The sequence below is a fragment of the Protomyctophum bolini genome (assembly GCF_963924005.1).
Source record: "Protomyctophum bolini genome assembly, chromosome: 5".
Classification (NCBI taxonomy): Eukaryota; Metazoa; Chordata; class Actinopteri; order Myctophiformes; family Myctophidae; genus Protomyctophum; species Protomyctophum bolini.
In genome coordinates, this window is record NC_137866.1 from 28,264,354 (window position 1) to 28,280,189 (window position 15,836).

Sequence of the window (15,836 nt, forward strand, 5' to 3'; positions counted from 1 at the left end):
TCATGTGTTCTTATCAAGAGAAGTCAATAAACCAGTCTTTGGAGTTAAAGCAGTGCTTTGGGGATTCATTCCAAAAGTTTACACTATGTGATATTTTAAATTATTTCAGAGGATTTAAAAAAAAAGGTGAAAATTACGCAAAAAGCGACAGGCCTTCCTACAAACCTATTTCTGGTTTTGCATGTCGGGCCATAGATATAAAAAAAAAAATAGATGCCTCATTGGCCCTGCAGTTCACTGAGTGCCGCGCTATGAGCTTGTAGATCTGCTATTTTACAATAGCTAAAGTATAACATAATGCTTAAAACACCAAAAGGGGTTCCCGTCCTGAACGGGTTAAGGAACACTGGTCTGGCTTGATGAAATTAACCCTTTTAATGACCTATGACTGTTGGTAAAAAAAACAATAACAAACATGCATTTCACACAAAATACTCAATGACTGGATGAGGTAAATACAAGGAAATAGCAACATGATTGAAGTACACTTGAAGGCCTAAGTTCAACATGATCTTAAACAACACCCCAAATCAATTGTTTTTATAAAGCTCAACTTATACATTTAAAAAAAAATAGTGGTTGCACCACTCAAAAAGTACAGTATATTTGAGCACAAACCAATGAGTCCTGATGAGAATGGGTCAATGGCCATGCTGGCTTGTAGTGGACATTTTGTCAAGAATAAATGTTTGCCACGGACATACAAAATTAGTACAAACACAACAAACTATCCCTAAATGACCATTACACGTCTGTAACTTTGAGAAATAGGTTCCATTTGGTTCCATTCGTACAGTTATGGGGTTCCTTGGAAATGAAATCAGTGTCTCACATATTCTGAAGAAAACCTGGAGACTGACATTCAGCAATTGGGTCTTATGGTCAATATAAGAACATGATAAAATGCTGTTTAAAAAAACAAAATCAAGATAAAAAAAAGGGTAACTGTTGTATAATCGCAATATTTCACTCAAGGGTGTGCTACATACGGAACTCACAGTCCCAGCTCGTCCTGCAGACGGTAAACCACGACCCTTGAGTGTAACATTTCATAACTCCATCCAGAACGCACCGCTCAGAGCATGCGCGCTGGCCGGGTCATACACTATAGTTCACCTTCCTTATTATTCTTTTTACGGCAGCCCATTTGAGACAAAACACTGTGGAGCTTATCTGGTCATTATGAAAGACAGAGAAAATGTGAGCGATCAAGATAAGCGATTTAGCGCAAGACCCATGCAGCGTGCACAGTAACGGAGCTGCGGTGCGCTCTGGCTGTTCTTCTGTAATTGTTCACCTGTACCACTTGTCATTATCAGATCTAAAAACGACAGATTAAAGTTTTTCCTTTAACGCTGACATTCAGTAAGAAACACGCTAAAGTAAAAAGAAAAAGTAATAATGCATGTTAGTAAAACACACTAATCCAATGATATATGGAGAGTAAAAACTGGTCCACAAGAGACCAAGTTGTTTGGTTTTAAAAGTTACTTTAAAAAAAAATTCACAGATTTGCTCCAAGTGAGTAAACATGATTAGTAATATAATGAATATAATTAGATCCTAAAAAACAACAACAATCCCTTATAAGAACGTCATAACACAAAATATAAAAACTAGAAACTTTTAGAAAATTTCACGCATTAAATTAAAATTTAAAAAGAGTTATTGGCAGCAAACCATGCACCACGGTGAGGTAGATAACTGTTGAGATCCAGGCTGATTGATCGTTTGATAACGGCACCGTTGTTCCACAAACATTTTAAGAAACACTGAAGTCAGTTTGCGACCCGACTCCGGATAAGCGGTTGGAGACGGATGAAGTCAGTTTGTATAGTTCTTATTGCATGAAAGGAATCGTGAAACTGAAAACAATGAGGGGTTTTGGAGGCCAGGATAAGGAAGCGTTACCTTGTGTGTTAAACAAACCTATTGGTCATGTGGTTGCTCAACCTTCAGTCATTTCACACCTCCAGCTGTTAAAAAAAAATAATCAGGTGCTCGCCAGGGACGTGACGAGAGTGTTAGAGAGGCAGGGTTGAAATCCTGTAAAAATAGCAGAAATAGCAGATCGACAAGCTCTCAACGCGTCCCACTGCGACGCGTTGAGAGCTTGTACAGTAGATCAGCTATTTAGCTGATCTACTGTAGCTATTTAGCTCTTTAGCTAGTGGAGATGCAGTGTAATGACATGGATTTCTAAACAAATTTGTTCAATGCAAAATGCTACGTTCAAGTTCAGGACACTGAATGCTGCCTTCCGGTATGGCATGGAAAAGAGGGGCATTTGCATTTCTTTAACCATAGTAAATGCTGTATTCGTGGTTTGGAGAGGGCAGTTGTTTTACAGACGGGTAAAAGGGCAGGGGCTGAAGCCCCCTTTGATGTCGATGTGCACGTCCCTGGTCCTCCTCGCATCTAGGCTCCTAATGAGGCCTGACAGCATATTGCGGGTTTGAGTCCCGTTCCTGACGACCTTTGCTGTATGTCACTCCCCGTCTCTCCTGTCTTTCTCCACTTTCCACTATCAATAAAGGCAAAAAGCACCCCCCCCCCCCTCAAACTACCAGAAACGAAACAAAATGTGAATAAAAACGTAGCAGATACGTGCACACACAGAAGGTGCCACGCTGTCACTGGTAAACCTCAGACATGCCCATGTTTAGCTGCTGGTATGAATGCGTGTCGATGTCAAGTACACTTCTTCACTCGTGACTCGGTATTGGACGTAACATTGGTGTCAGCGAGTGAAGCCACTGTATAGATCAACCACATTAACCTCTGTAGGCTCAGCGTTTTCCATTTGGAAATTCCACGTTTGCAAATTGCAAAAACAGCGTATCTACAAGCTCACAACGTGTCACAGTGCGGCACGTTGTGAGCTTGTAGATATGCTGTTTGTCATCATTTTTTCGCATGACAAAGTGTGTAGGATTTAAAGAGCACTCTATTAAATTAAAATTTAACTTATGCAGACCACGGCCATCTTGCCTTTATGTTAATGGCAGGGTGGTAACTAGCCACAATTGTTAAGTGTTGTAGTTTGGAAGTGCTCGTTGGATATCACTCAACGCCCTGCGAACCACCTGATTTGAATTTGCACCTAATGCAGGTGCGACGTGCGGGAACAACGGGCGGACATGCGGTGGAACATGCGCTGCTCCCGTGCTTGCGGTTAGGGTTAGGTTTTGAGGTAGGTTGTCGGTCTAATGACACGCAGGCCAATAGTATGTCGTAACTAAATCCTGTACCCAATCACGGCTAGTTACCACCCTGACATTAACTTAATGGCAAGATGGCCGTGGTCTGCATAAGGTCAACTGGTCCTCACAAATGCTTGTCAGAAGATGGCACTGAGAGACACAGAGTGAGTAGACAGAAATGGTGCCGTCTCATAATGAATGAGAGAGGACCGGTTATGGAGATCATGCTTTTTTCTCGGATTCTAATCCCATATTTCGATTCTAATTAAAACTAGCTTTACTTACGGCTGATCGCGGCCCGTCGCTGATCGCATTTACAAAATGTATGTTTCATTCTTTCTTTTTTTATGCGATAGATTTAACATAGGCAGTTTTCACTTCCGGTTCACGGGCCAGGGGTAATTTGTTTTCACGTTGAATTAAGACACGGCTGAAAGACCTCGGCACGGGCGAATGAAGTAATTATAGTAATTAACACGTGGCAGTCAATGAGTTTCCATGGTGAAGGCTTCAGTTGACAGACTGACATTCAAAGTAAAGGTCCCTGCACACAGAGTGCGTTTTTCGGATTTTTAGCGGCGTTTCTCCATCGGTTTTCCGAAAAACGTGTCCAGTGTGCAACCACCTTAAATCCTTCAGCGGAGCTTCAGTTGATAGACTGACATTCAAAGTAGGTCCTTCAGCGGAGCTTCAGTTGATAGACTGACATTCAAAGTAGTCCTTGAGCGGAGCGAACAGGTGACGGATGACCGGGACGCTCCACGATCGCCCCAGCAGCCTCTGCCTCTGGCTCCTCCCCATGTTGTTCACGTCTGTGTAGTGTTTGGGGAAGCCGAAGATCCTGCAGGAAGCACACAAGTGATGGTTTTTCGGTGGCTTAGAGGTATATAGTCCTCCTTGTTGCTCATACATATCTCTGCTGTCGGAAAAAAACCTTTCCAGGAAATTAAGAAAACCGTATATTTTCCAAACAAAGCAATACTATTACTGCCCCATCAAAGTTGGTGTTGTGAGTTTATATATTGTCAATTACTTCCATGAGAAGGGGAGTGGTGGTGGAGTTAGTTGCTTTAGCAGACAGTTTGAGGGTCCAATGGAGTTAAGAGGTTTTCTCCAAAGCGTTTTTTTTACCACTTTCCATTGGTTCAATATTTTTGAAACAACACACCGACGGGTGTTCAATAGCACTGATTGATGCAAAAAAAAATCAAAAACCTCAAAAATGGAGTTATGAGGTTTCCTCCGACAGCAACGAATATTACCCTAATATAACCTACATCTATTACAGTAACCGACAGTACACGTGAAGACAACAGAGCACCGGAGTTTGACATAATTTCCACATCCTACCTGGGTAATTTTTTTTTTAATGTTTTATTCCCATTCACGTGTTTAATATTGTGTCAAATATGTGTTCAAAAAATAAACAAATCATCCCGGCGGTTTGACTCACATGGATAGGAAGCATCAACTGACGGCGAGAAAACGCTAATGTTGTGACTATTGTAAACGATACAGAGCCACCTCTCCGACAATATCGGCAGGATAGTTTGCTTATTTTTGGACCACAATGCTTATATGAGACGATTCTAAGATGACCCCATGTTGTTCCCCATAGAACAAAAATACTTCTGTGAACCAGGGGATGAACGAGTGACTTTGGTACACTATGTGCAGGATTCTGTTCTTTTGGTCTGTTGAAATGCAACCAAAGGCATGTTACATAAGAATGGTTGTCTACTGTAAACACCACATCATGTGGCCATGCTAGTTATGAAATGCACAAGGAGAAAGACTTACTCCTCCAGTTCGGTGCTCCAGAGGTAGTCCTCCTTGTCGTTCATGGTGACTGGGAGAGGACCCGTCTTCCCCTGACGGATGGAGTTGGACTTGGTGGTGATGGTCCTGACTTTATCAAACTGAGAGACACAGGGGACGAAGTTATGGTCCTGACTTCATCAAACTGAGAGACACAGATGGTCCTGACTTTATCAAACTGAGAGACACAGGGGACATGGTCCTGACTTTATCAAACTGAGAGACACAGGGGACATGGTCCTGACTTTATCAAACTGAAAGACACAGGGGACGAGGTTTTGGCCCACACTCGCTCCAGAGGGCCATTATATTTCCACACTCGCTCCAGAGGGCCACTATATTTCCACACTCGCTCCAGAGGGCCACTATATTTCCACACTCGCTCCAGAGGGCCACTATATTTCCACACTCGCTCCAGAGGGCCACTATATTTCCACACTCACTCCAGAGAGCCACTATATTTCCACGCTCCATTTTCCACTCCATTCCAACACACTCATTTTGAGCTTGTAGATCTGCTATTTATGCTATTTTTAAATGTATTTAGTTGTACGTTAACTTAACTTAAATACAAATACATCAGACAAAAAAAGACAATACATTGTAATACTAGTCATTAAGCTACTAATATAGACTGAAGTAATTAAAGCAGGTCATGTTTGTGTAACAGCTGAAATAAAACAAATCAGTATTCAGATATTACCCTGCAGGCCACATTAAGTGAAGGTGGGTACCGCATTTGGCCCCCGGGCCGCAGGTTGCCCATGTACCATAAAATGTAAAAAAATATATATATTTAGGAAAGGATTGTTATAACATAATAGGAAAGATAAATACTGTTACTGTGAAATAATGTTCAACCAAGTCCATTCTTCTCCAATTAAAGTTAAAGTCCTACTATTTGTCACATTCATTACTGTAGGTGAGATTTGTTCTCCGCATTCGACCCATCTCCTGGAGAGGTGCGCGCTCGGGAATCATTTGTTGTTCCAACACATTGATGCAGAGTGCCTGCCAAGCAGGAGGCATTTTTTATTACAATCTTTGGTATGACCGGCCGGGGATCGAACGCCAACGTCCCAGTTTCAGGGAGGTTGGCGTTCGATCCCAAGGTCACTCACAGTAACGAGGAACAGACATATCAAAATAGAAACGTGTTAAATCTCGGTTCTTTACCTTTGCAACTCGTCCGTTTTCTAAGCAGTCCTGGAGGTTGACCTTATCATCCAGAGAGGTGGCCAGAGGTCTGGGGAGGTCACAGGATTTGAACAGGATGTGTGAGTGTGAAAACTAAATCCAATTTGGAGTTTTAGCTTTAGTCTAACTTTAGTCAAATAAATATGCAGTTTAATTAGTCAACTAAAATGTAATTTGGCGGGCCTTAAAATGACTTGTGGATCTCTTCTCCACTAGTCCCTCCCTAAAAACGGTGTCTGTTTTATTATTTACTATTTAGTCATAGTTTTTTAGTCATCATAGCTTATAGTTATGGTCAGTGAAAAAGGTAGTCGACCAACATTTTTCATAGTTTTAGTTTAATTTTAGTCGACGAAATCAACCAATAAAATAAATGCAATTAATAAAGAGCATGCTACTGGCGTCATTGCATACCTGTTCATTCCAGGGAGGTTTCCCCAGAAGTAGCGAGCTCTGTGGGCGGGGCTGACCTTCACCGCATCAATGAAGATGGGATTACACTGAAGGTAATAATCAAAAAACACAAAGCAGTTGAAGATAATGAATATAAAAAAATCACACCCGTGTGAACTGAGTGGTGCAACCCCCCTTTCTCTCCTCCCCCTCCCCTCCTCCTCCTCCTCCTCCTCCTCTCTCCTCTCTCTCTCATTAGCAGGCAACAGAGCAGCACTATCTCTCTCTGTTTCTGGCACAGTGCCCCTACTGGTACTAATAATAGGTACACACGGACATTGCTGGTTGTAGGAGTGGTTGCACCACTCAAAAACAGGGGTCATGTTGGCTTGTGGTGGCCATTTCTGTCAACATTCCATTTTTGCCAAGGACAAATTTGTGTGAGTCGATGTATTTCCTCCAATTGCGCCTTGGTCTGCCCCAGGGTCTCCTCCCAGTGGGACGTGCTTCAAAGACCTCCCTAATATGCGTATACATTTATTTAATTTCATTGGAATCCTGGTCCTGGCCTTGATCAAGGCCAAGGCCTCAGTCAATGCCGAGTCAAATAATGATCGAGACCGAGACGAGACAGAGTAAATGAAAATGTGAACTCGAGATCCAAGACCAGAGTCAAGGACTCGAGTACTACTAACTTAATGTTCTCAAAGCTCACCTCCAGGAAGCGTCCGATGTCGGCCTTGTCGTTGGCCGCCATGAACACCACGTTCTCAAAGAGCCAGAAGAAAGGCCGGTCGTCGTCCTCCCTGGGCCTCAGTATGGTCAGAATCCTGTAGAACTCAAAGAACAGACGGCCCGTTCCCTCTGGAAGGAAAGAGGACCGCATTTACAGCTTATACACCTGGAGGTCACGTGATCGCAGCATTTTCAAGGCGGTTTAAGCCAGTCAATGTATCAGAGCAGTGGTTTTCAGCCCTTTTATTATCAAGGTCCATTGTTTATTTGGCATTTGAGCCACGAACGACCATTTGATGACATTTAGCCTCTCAGACCCAAAATATTTTGTTGTGATTGGATACAATTTTGTCCACAAAAATTGATCAAAATAGAAAAATTAAGTAATGCAGATGTTTAATAACAATAATTTAACTTTGCGAACATTGGTTTCATTAATAATTAATTTAATACTCTCAAGAGTTAAATATCTAAATGTATAAGGGTCCATTTGGTTACCAACTCTCCATCATTTAGAGTGGGACCACCTGGAAACCCCCTCAAGGACCACTGGTGGTCCTCACCCCACAGGTTAAGAACCACTGTCTTAGAGGGTACCTGATGCTTTATCCTTACTTACCATACAGCCCCTTCCTCAGGGGGTTGACCATGGACAGGTCATTACAGGGACTTCCACCAATCAGCACGTCGAATGGACCCCATTCTGCCAACTGCAACATGACATTAGGTTACAGTGCATGTGTTTGGTCTGACGTACTGACACAGTCCGACACCCTGCCCCAAACCCTAGCCTGGGCACCATTTCATTTAGGGTATACGATCCTGTCGGGAGCGGATCATATCGTTACGTCATGTTGTAGTATTGTTTTGTAGTCGACAGGCAGGAAAAACGGGGCGGCAACTTCCTTTTCCCTCAAACCGATTTTTCTCAATAAAAGCTACAGGCTACGAGAGCAATACTACAACATGACGTAACGATATCATCCGCTCCCGACCGGATCATACAGACTTTTGAAACAGAGACCAGGCTTTCCTCCGGGGTGGTGGAAAGCCTGCTGAGTTGAGGTTAACCAAACCCTAACCTAACCCTAACCTCACAGGGAAGCCACAGGTGAGTCCTGACGTCACTGTCAGTAGAAGAGCGCCAGTCCACAGGTTTGTGTACTTTTTATTTGCATTAAAATCCCCATAGGCGGATTTTAGATCTCTTCATATAAGAACTGTGTTTGAAAAATAAACCGATCATCCCGGCCTTTTCACTCATATGGATATGAAGCATCGACTGAAGGTGGAAATGTACAAATACACCCAAAGAGTAACACAATAAGCGCTAGAAAGGAGTCAAACAACTCAGAGACTACATTTCCGGGTAGGCGGGGTGGTTGCAGCTGCCCGTCGCACAACAGAAACTGACATGTTGATTGAGTTTTTATTTTTATTTTTTATATTTAATGTATTCGTGGTTACTACTACACTAATAAACACTATCATATAGAAGCTGCTGAATTATATTGGCCAATAGTGTCAAAGCCTTGAACCGGAAATGTACGGAATGCACCGGAGTCTATGAGTGTTTGTCACTATTTCACTGGAGTCTATGAGCATGTGTCACTATTTCACTGGAGTTTGTCACTGTTTCACTGGAGTCTATGAGCATGTGTCACTATTTCACTGGAGTCTATGAGCATGTGTCACTATTTTTGTCACTATTTCACTGGAGTCTATGAGCATGTGTCACTATTTCACTGGAGTCTATGAGCATGTGTCACTATTTCACTGCAGTCTATGAGCGGTTGTCACTATTTCACTGCAGTCTATGAGCGGTCGTCACTATTTCACTGGAGTCTATGAGCATGTGTCACTATTTCACTGCAGTCTATGAGCATGTGTCACTATTTTACTGGAGTCTATGAGCATGTGTCACTATTTCACTGGAGTCTATGAGCAGTCGTCACTATTTCACTGCAGTCTATGAGCGTACTCACGTGTTTCCTGGTGATGGTTCGCACATCGTTCACGTGTTCGATCTTGCCTTCGTGCCTGACCATCCCCACGGCGATGGAGTCGTCGCAGATCTCTGAGGCCACGTAGCGGTCGATCTTGAAGCCCAGCTGTTTGAGCGTCAGGTATCCTGTCATGACACACATTAACCACACATACTGTAAGTCTTGTGCCCCGTGGCCCACCTAATTCCAGCACACTTTGCTAGTTTGGGATGGTTCAGGGTAGAAGACCACAAATATCACTGGTCGCTATGTCATCAAAGAGGGACAACACTGTCACTATCGTAGACATAGAAAGGTACACCTCTTTCGGCTCTGGGGCGGATGCTTTCAAGAGAGGGCAAGCTTCCATGTTGGTGTCAAGGAACGTAATGAAAGGAAGGGACGTGAGTCACGTGACTGGAGGCCGCCATGATGAACTCTATGGGCGCACTTCAGTGCGAGGCAGGTCGCTCCAATGAACTGCAGGCATCTACCTTTCTACCTTTCATCAAAGAGAGACAACACAACACTGACCTGTGGCTATTCCGTCAAAGAGGGACAACACCTTCATGGGTCTGCGCTGTTGAGCAGGGATGGACGGATACACTCTGTGGGGCTTCTGTGAAATTAATCAAAACACAAATATGCATAGCATAAACAATCAATTCAAACCGCTTTTTTGTAAACATATTCAAACAAAAATGGACTGAGGGATGCTACACCTGTATCCACATGCTATGTAAGCAAAGGGAAAGATTTGACCTTGTGTGGTGTGTGTGACCTTGATGTTTGAACAATTTGGAAAACATAAAAATTGCATCCGTAGGTCCTGGCCCTAGTCCCAGATCATCAGCCAAGTGTAGATGCGGATGAGATTAAAAGTGTTAGGGGTTGTCTCTCCCTTCTGATTGGGTCCCAGGAGGGCTGTCTAGCATAGAGTTACATCGAGTCTAGACTCTAGTCTAGAGCATGGGTTCCTAAACCTTTTCAGCCAGCGACCCTAAAATAACGCACATGTAATGAATTAAGCCTAGGGCTATGGAGAGCTCATCAGCTAGAGATCAGCAAGTGTAGATGCAAATGAGATTAACTTATCTACTTCCAAGAACAAGTTTGGCCAAATGCCAAACACGAGATCTATTCTCCAGGTTTCTTTTTTTATCGAAGTGATATTTTTCACAAAAGTCTCGTTTTAAGTGGTCCGCGATCCTCCCGGGATTGCTTAGCCGTTCGCTAACTTCCGGTCAAGATCCAGGGTAATGTTTTGCCCCTTGAATAAGGCACCTCACTGAAAGGACCTTTGGCAGGGAACGGACACAGACCGAAATCAATTCTGGCAGTCAATAAAACTGGTAAGTGTTAATTAGGGGCATGAGAACCGATTGGTGTGGGAGAGAGGATTGTCCCGGCCACTCACAAATTCCATAGCGCTGTTGTTGGTGAAGAACTCCTGGACCTTGGTGGACCAGTCGTCCCTGCGCTTGAGGTGTCCTACTCCGCCACACTGCTCCGGGTCGCACATGAAGCAGTTCCATGGATCAATGAGCTTCAGCTGGTCAAAGGTTCCTGGACGAACCAGGATGTCCAGGCAGTCCTTGCAGAAGCACCTGAGAGAGAGAGAGAGAGGGACAGGGACAGAGAGATATTTAACACTGTTACTGGACAAACACCTACTATCACGTTATAGAGCAATTTACTGCTAAATAAACTGTTAAACACTTATTTTACAAAAAATACAATCGCACTTTAACATGTTATTGTGTGTGTGTGTGTGTAAGTGTATGTGTGTGTGTGTGTGTGTGTGTGTGTGTGTGTGTGCGTGCGTACCTGCAGCAGCTGCGGATGCCACACAGAGCGACCTCCTGGCCTGCACAGCACACAGTGCAGTAGGACTGATACCCGTCCTCATCGTAGCGATACAGAGTCTCAATGAAGTTCTCCTGGAAACCACCACAAAGCACAGTGTCTGGGATATAACAACTGGTCTGGTGGATATCATATGACCGCTGGTGGCCAGGTGGATAGCACAGTGTCTGGGATATAACAACTGGTCTGGTGGATATCATATGACCGCTGGTGGCCAGGTGGATAGCACAGTGTCTGGGATATAACAACTGGTCTGGTGGATATCATATGACCGCTGGTGGCCAGGTGGAAAGCACAGTGTTTGGGATATGATTGGCATTCTTTTTACCACCACGTTCTGACTTCTCAGGCGCGCTATATCCTCTTAAGCCCAAACAACACCACCATGGGTCGAGACGCAACAAAACGTTTTCAGCGTTCCTCCCAGCGGTGTGTCCTGTTGCGCGTCGGCACATGGTGGCGCATGTCACTGCACGTCGACCCAAAGTGAATCAATTGGTTCAATTCAACGGTTGCTAGTGCCTGCATGCGTCTACCGGTACTCGCAATGATTTGATTGCAAGGACTTGCATGGTGACCCATCGGTGTGGTTTGGGCTTTAGAGCGATATCATTCATAAAGGTACTGGGGTCGCACTGCACGAGTTTTTCTCTTTTATTGTATCTTCACACATCACTCACGGGAGACAAACTTCATCCGCAAACGATCTATTGCAAAGATCACAAGTGGTTAATGACACATTACCTCAGTCCTATACCCTGTGACCTATGCCAGCGGTTCTCAACCTGTGGGTCGCGACCCCTCTGGTAAAATTATTTTGGGGGGGTCCCCAGATGATGTTCCAAAAAGCGAGATATGGCCAAAGCATTCCCCAGCCAAAAACGTTGAGGACCCCTGCCCTATGACACATTACCTTGCACTTCAGACACAGGTTTCCTTCAAACAGAGGGTGATGCACTTCAGTCTCAGGAGCTCCACACGACAAGCAGAAATCTGAAAGAAAATACAAAATAAAACATGAACTTACGAGCGACAACGTGCCGTGCAGCGATGTCGTCCACCCCTCCTATATCCCCCTCCTCTTCTATCGCAGAGTCTCCACCAAACACCAAACACTATTATTGGTTGAGATCTACACGCTGCTATGTATTGGTTATTTGATTGGTTCAGGCTACGTTGCAACGCAATGACCAACGCTGCTCCATAACAGGACACGTATATCACATATATCACAGTCCTCACTGTTATTTATAACTGTAACATTATTCAAACCAAAAACCAAATGAACCAAAACGTACCTTCAAGCTTCTTCCTGTTCTTGACAACGTCTTTTATCAATGCTTCTGTAAAGTTGAAAAAAATAGGAAATATGAGGTAAATAAACATTATTCGTCAAACTCTGCTAGCATGTACTGTACGCATACAGTACATGCTAGGGGTGTTTGATATTGGCTTTTTTGTGGGGCCGATATCCGATTTCCCGATATTGTCCAACTCTTCATTTCCAATTCCTATATCAACCGATACCTATATATGCAGCCATTTGTTTTGCACCAAAAGTAAACTTTTCTACGGTAATGAAATAAAATAGTGATAACATCAATATAATATCTTGTTCAGACCTCACAGGTGCACAACAGACAAACACAAAAAGTAAATCAAACAAGTTGATTATTCTGCAGTAGATCTTTGTTTAGTCTGTAAAATAATAGCAAAGCATATAAACCGATAACGATATTACATTTCTATGCTATCGTCTGCCGACAATATTGGGACGACGATAATATCGGACATCCCTAGTACCTACAGCACATACAGAACACATACAGTAAAAGAGTAAATGGTGTATAGCGCCTTTATCAAAGTCACTTTACATAGATTGGGCACATTCACCCATTCAAACACACATTCACACACCGATGGCGAAACGATGCAAATAATCAGCTTTTGTTGTGTTCGCTTATGTGCTAAAAGAGTGACTTTGAGAGCTGTTTCCCCGTTACAATGGAAGTCTATGAGAGCCTATTTTTATTTCTAATATTTACTATTAAACTGCACAACGGAGCGAAATAATTATTGGAATGGACTAGTTTGCTCATAACAAGGTAAGAAAACAAACCCTCTTTCTGAGGTCCACACATGCTACAGCAAATATATTTATTGACACCGCTTAACCATTTTGACCAGCATTGAAAGCTTGACCAGGATGCTTACTTGGTAACCATCAGGCCAAGAACGGGCTTGGGTGGGACTTAGCGAACGGTTAATTAGGGTTGATTAAGTCTTGCTCAAGGACACTTCAACACTAACTCTGGGGGAGCCCGGGATCGAACTGGGAACCTCACGGTTGCCATACGGCCACTCTACCAATGAGCCACTGCCGCCCCAACGGTCAGTACATACAGTACACACGTGAACATACTGTACATACCTCTGCTGTAGGTGACGGAAGTACGGTTTTTACTCTTGCTTAAGACATTGTACTTCCTCTTGGCCGGAGTGATGGTGGGCTGGAGGCCATGGGCCGGAGCCATGGGCCGGACGTCAGAGTCAGAGTCCTTCGTCTTGTCCGTAGCCATTGGCTGGAAGTCCGAGTCCGAGTCCTTCGTCTTGGCCTTGAAGTCCGAGTCAGAGTCATCCGGCAGGTCCGAAGTACAATCTTAAACAAGGACACAAGACTTATGTTAACCCATTCTGGACGGAACCCCTTTTGGTGTTTAAACTAAAGCATTATGTTATTCTTTAGCTATTGAAAAAGAGCAGATCTACAAACTCATAGCGCAGCACTCGGTGCCGCGCTATGAGCTTGGAGATCTGCTATTTTTGAAAAATCGTGAAATTGTGGCACAGATCTATTGAATAAATTTTTCGAGCATGAGGCTAAATATGTATTTCTTTACAAAATGTTATAGCGATTACTTTTTTTATTATTTACAATAGTCCTACTAGACCCCAAGAACTTACATCTGGCCACAAAAGATCACAGGATCTATACTGAATGTGAAGGTAGCCTACTGGGGGAAGCACTGTGTGTATAGGCCAGTTTGACACATTCAATATATCCTGTGATCTGCTGTGGCCAGATGTAATTTCCTGAGGTCTAGTAGGACTATAGTAAAGAATAAAAAAATAAATCGCTACAAAATGTTGTAAAGAAATACATATGTAGCCCCGTGCTCGAATGCCCCCGCCCCCTATAAAAAACTGCTAAAATCCCTAAAACGAAAGAAAGAAGCACATGGAAAAAAATACACTCACCTTTTACTTTCTCTAATAACAACCTAAAACATGAACCTTGGATGAAAAAAACTAAAGTTGTCCTTTAAACAAGGACACAAGACTTACGCCAAAGCCCCCCCCCCCCCCCCGTAAATGAAAACCACTCAAGAGGTGTATAAATTATGTCTCTGTATAGGCTCTTAAGACATGTATACGTCCAAGGCCCCCCCATGGGGTTACACGTCCAAGGCCCTCCCATGGGGTTACACGTCCAAGGCCCCCCCATGGGGTTACACGTCCAAGGCCCTCCCATGGGGTTACACGTCCAAGGCCCTCCCATGGGGTTACACGTCCAAGGCCCCCCCATGGGGTTACACGTCCAAGGCCCCCCCATGGGGTTACACGTCCAAGGCCCTCCCATGGGGTTACACGTCCAAGGCCCTCCCATGGGGTTACACGTCCAAGGCCCTCCCATGGGGTTACACGTCCAAGGCCCCACCATGGGGTTACACGTCCAAGGCCCTCCCATGGGGTTACACGTCCAAGGCCCTCCCATGGGGTTACACGTCCAAGGCCCTCCCATGGGGTTACACGTCCAAGGCCCCACCATGGGGTTACACGTCCAAGGCCCTCCCATGGGGTTACACGTCCAAGGCCCCCCCATGGGGTTACACGTCCAAGGCCCCCCCATGGGGTTACACGTCCAAGGCCCTCCCATGGGGTTACACGTCCAAGCAAAAAAGGTGTTAAGAACGATAGACTTGAGTTAATGTACTTGGTTATACCTATCACTGGGTCCGTGCCCGTGCTGCCAGCAGGGGGATCGAAGCCCGGCGGCCCGCTGGGCAGAAACCCTCCCATGGCCCAGTCCAACATGAAGCTCAACTCCTTGACTTTGTCCCCTTCCGCCTCGCCGAAAGACTTGGCACAGCGCTGGGCAGCCAACTGCAACACACACACACACACACACACACACACACACACACACACACACACACCACAACACAAGGGCTTTACGCAACTAGTCCACTATTCAACTAGTTGACTAATACATCCACTAATTGACCTTGTTGGTACTAGTTGATTTTATTACATTTTTCCCCCTTTTGTTTACTAGTCGATTAGTAAACTAGGCAACTAGTCAACTTGAACTAGTGAAAATAACACTGAAAGACTTGTCACAGCACTGTACACACAACACACTGAAAGACAACTATTTGTTGACGTGTGAATAGTCTGCCCCAGCCTGTGTGATTTCTGTTTCTATTTGTTGATGTGTGAATAGTCTGCCCCAGCCTGTGTGATTTCTGTTTCTATTTGTTGAGGTGTGAATAGTCTGCCCCAGCCTGTGTGGTTTCTGGGCTAGAGGGGGCAGATCCTATTGGTTCACCGATCTGAGCGCCCGCCCCTGCCTCCTCCC

General features: G+C 44.3%; 1 protein-coding gene across 2 annotated transcripts in view; it reads right to left on the reverse strand.

The window, feature by feature from the left end:
- Nucleotides 1–352: 352 nt before the first annotated feature.
- The window catches only part of LOC308316314 (uncharacterized protein), a 42,139-nt gene continuing 26,655 nt past the window's right edge, over nucleotides 353–15,836 (reverse strand). For both annotated transcript variants that reach the window (XM_080764859.1, XM_080764860.1), the window contains exons 20-33: nucleotides 15,202–15,361; nucleotides 13,629–13,856; nucleotides 12,496–12,540; nucleotides 12,111–12,190; nucleotides 11,159–11,271; nucleotides 10,749–10,938; nucleotides 9,866–9,950; nucleotides 9,332–9,477; nucleotides 7,966–8,056; nucleotides 7,327–7,475; nucleotides 6,633–6,718; nucleotides 6,198–6,267; nucleotides 5,004–5,122; nucleotides 353–4,044 (exon numbers count right to left, since the gene is read on the reverse strand). In XM_080764859.1, the coding sequence (XP_080620985.1) occupies nucleotides 3,894–4,044; nucleotides 5,004–5,122; nucleotides 6,198–6,267; nucleotides 6,633–6,718; nucleotides 7,327–7,475; nucleotides 7,966–8,056; nucleotides 9,332–9,477; nucleotides 9,866–9,950; nucleotides 10,749–10,938; nucleotides 11,159–11,271; nucleotides 12,111–12,190; nucleotides 12,496–12,540; nucleotides 13,629–13,856; nucleotides 15,202–15,361 (1,713 nt within the window). In that variant the 3' untranslated portion in view covers nucleotides 353–3,893. The remainder of the gene's footprint in view (nucleotides 4,045–5,003; nucleotides 5,123–6,197; nucleotides 6,268–6,632; nucleotides 6,719–7,326; nucleotides 7,476–7,965; nucleotides 8,057–9,331; nucleotides 9,478–9,865; nucleotides 9,951–10,748; nucleotides 10,939–11,158; nucleotides 11,272–12,110; nucleotides 12,191–12,495; nucleotides 12,541–13,628; nucleotides 13,857–15,201; nucleotides 15,362–15,836) is intronic.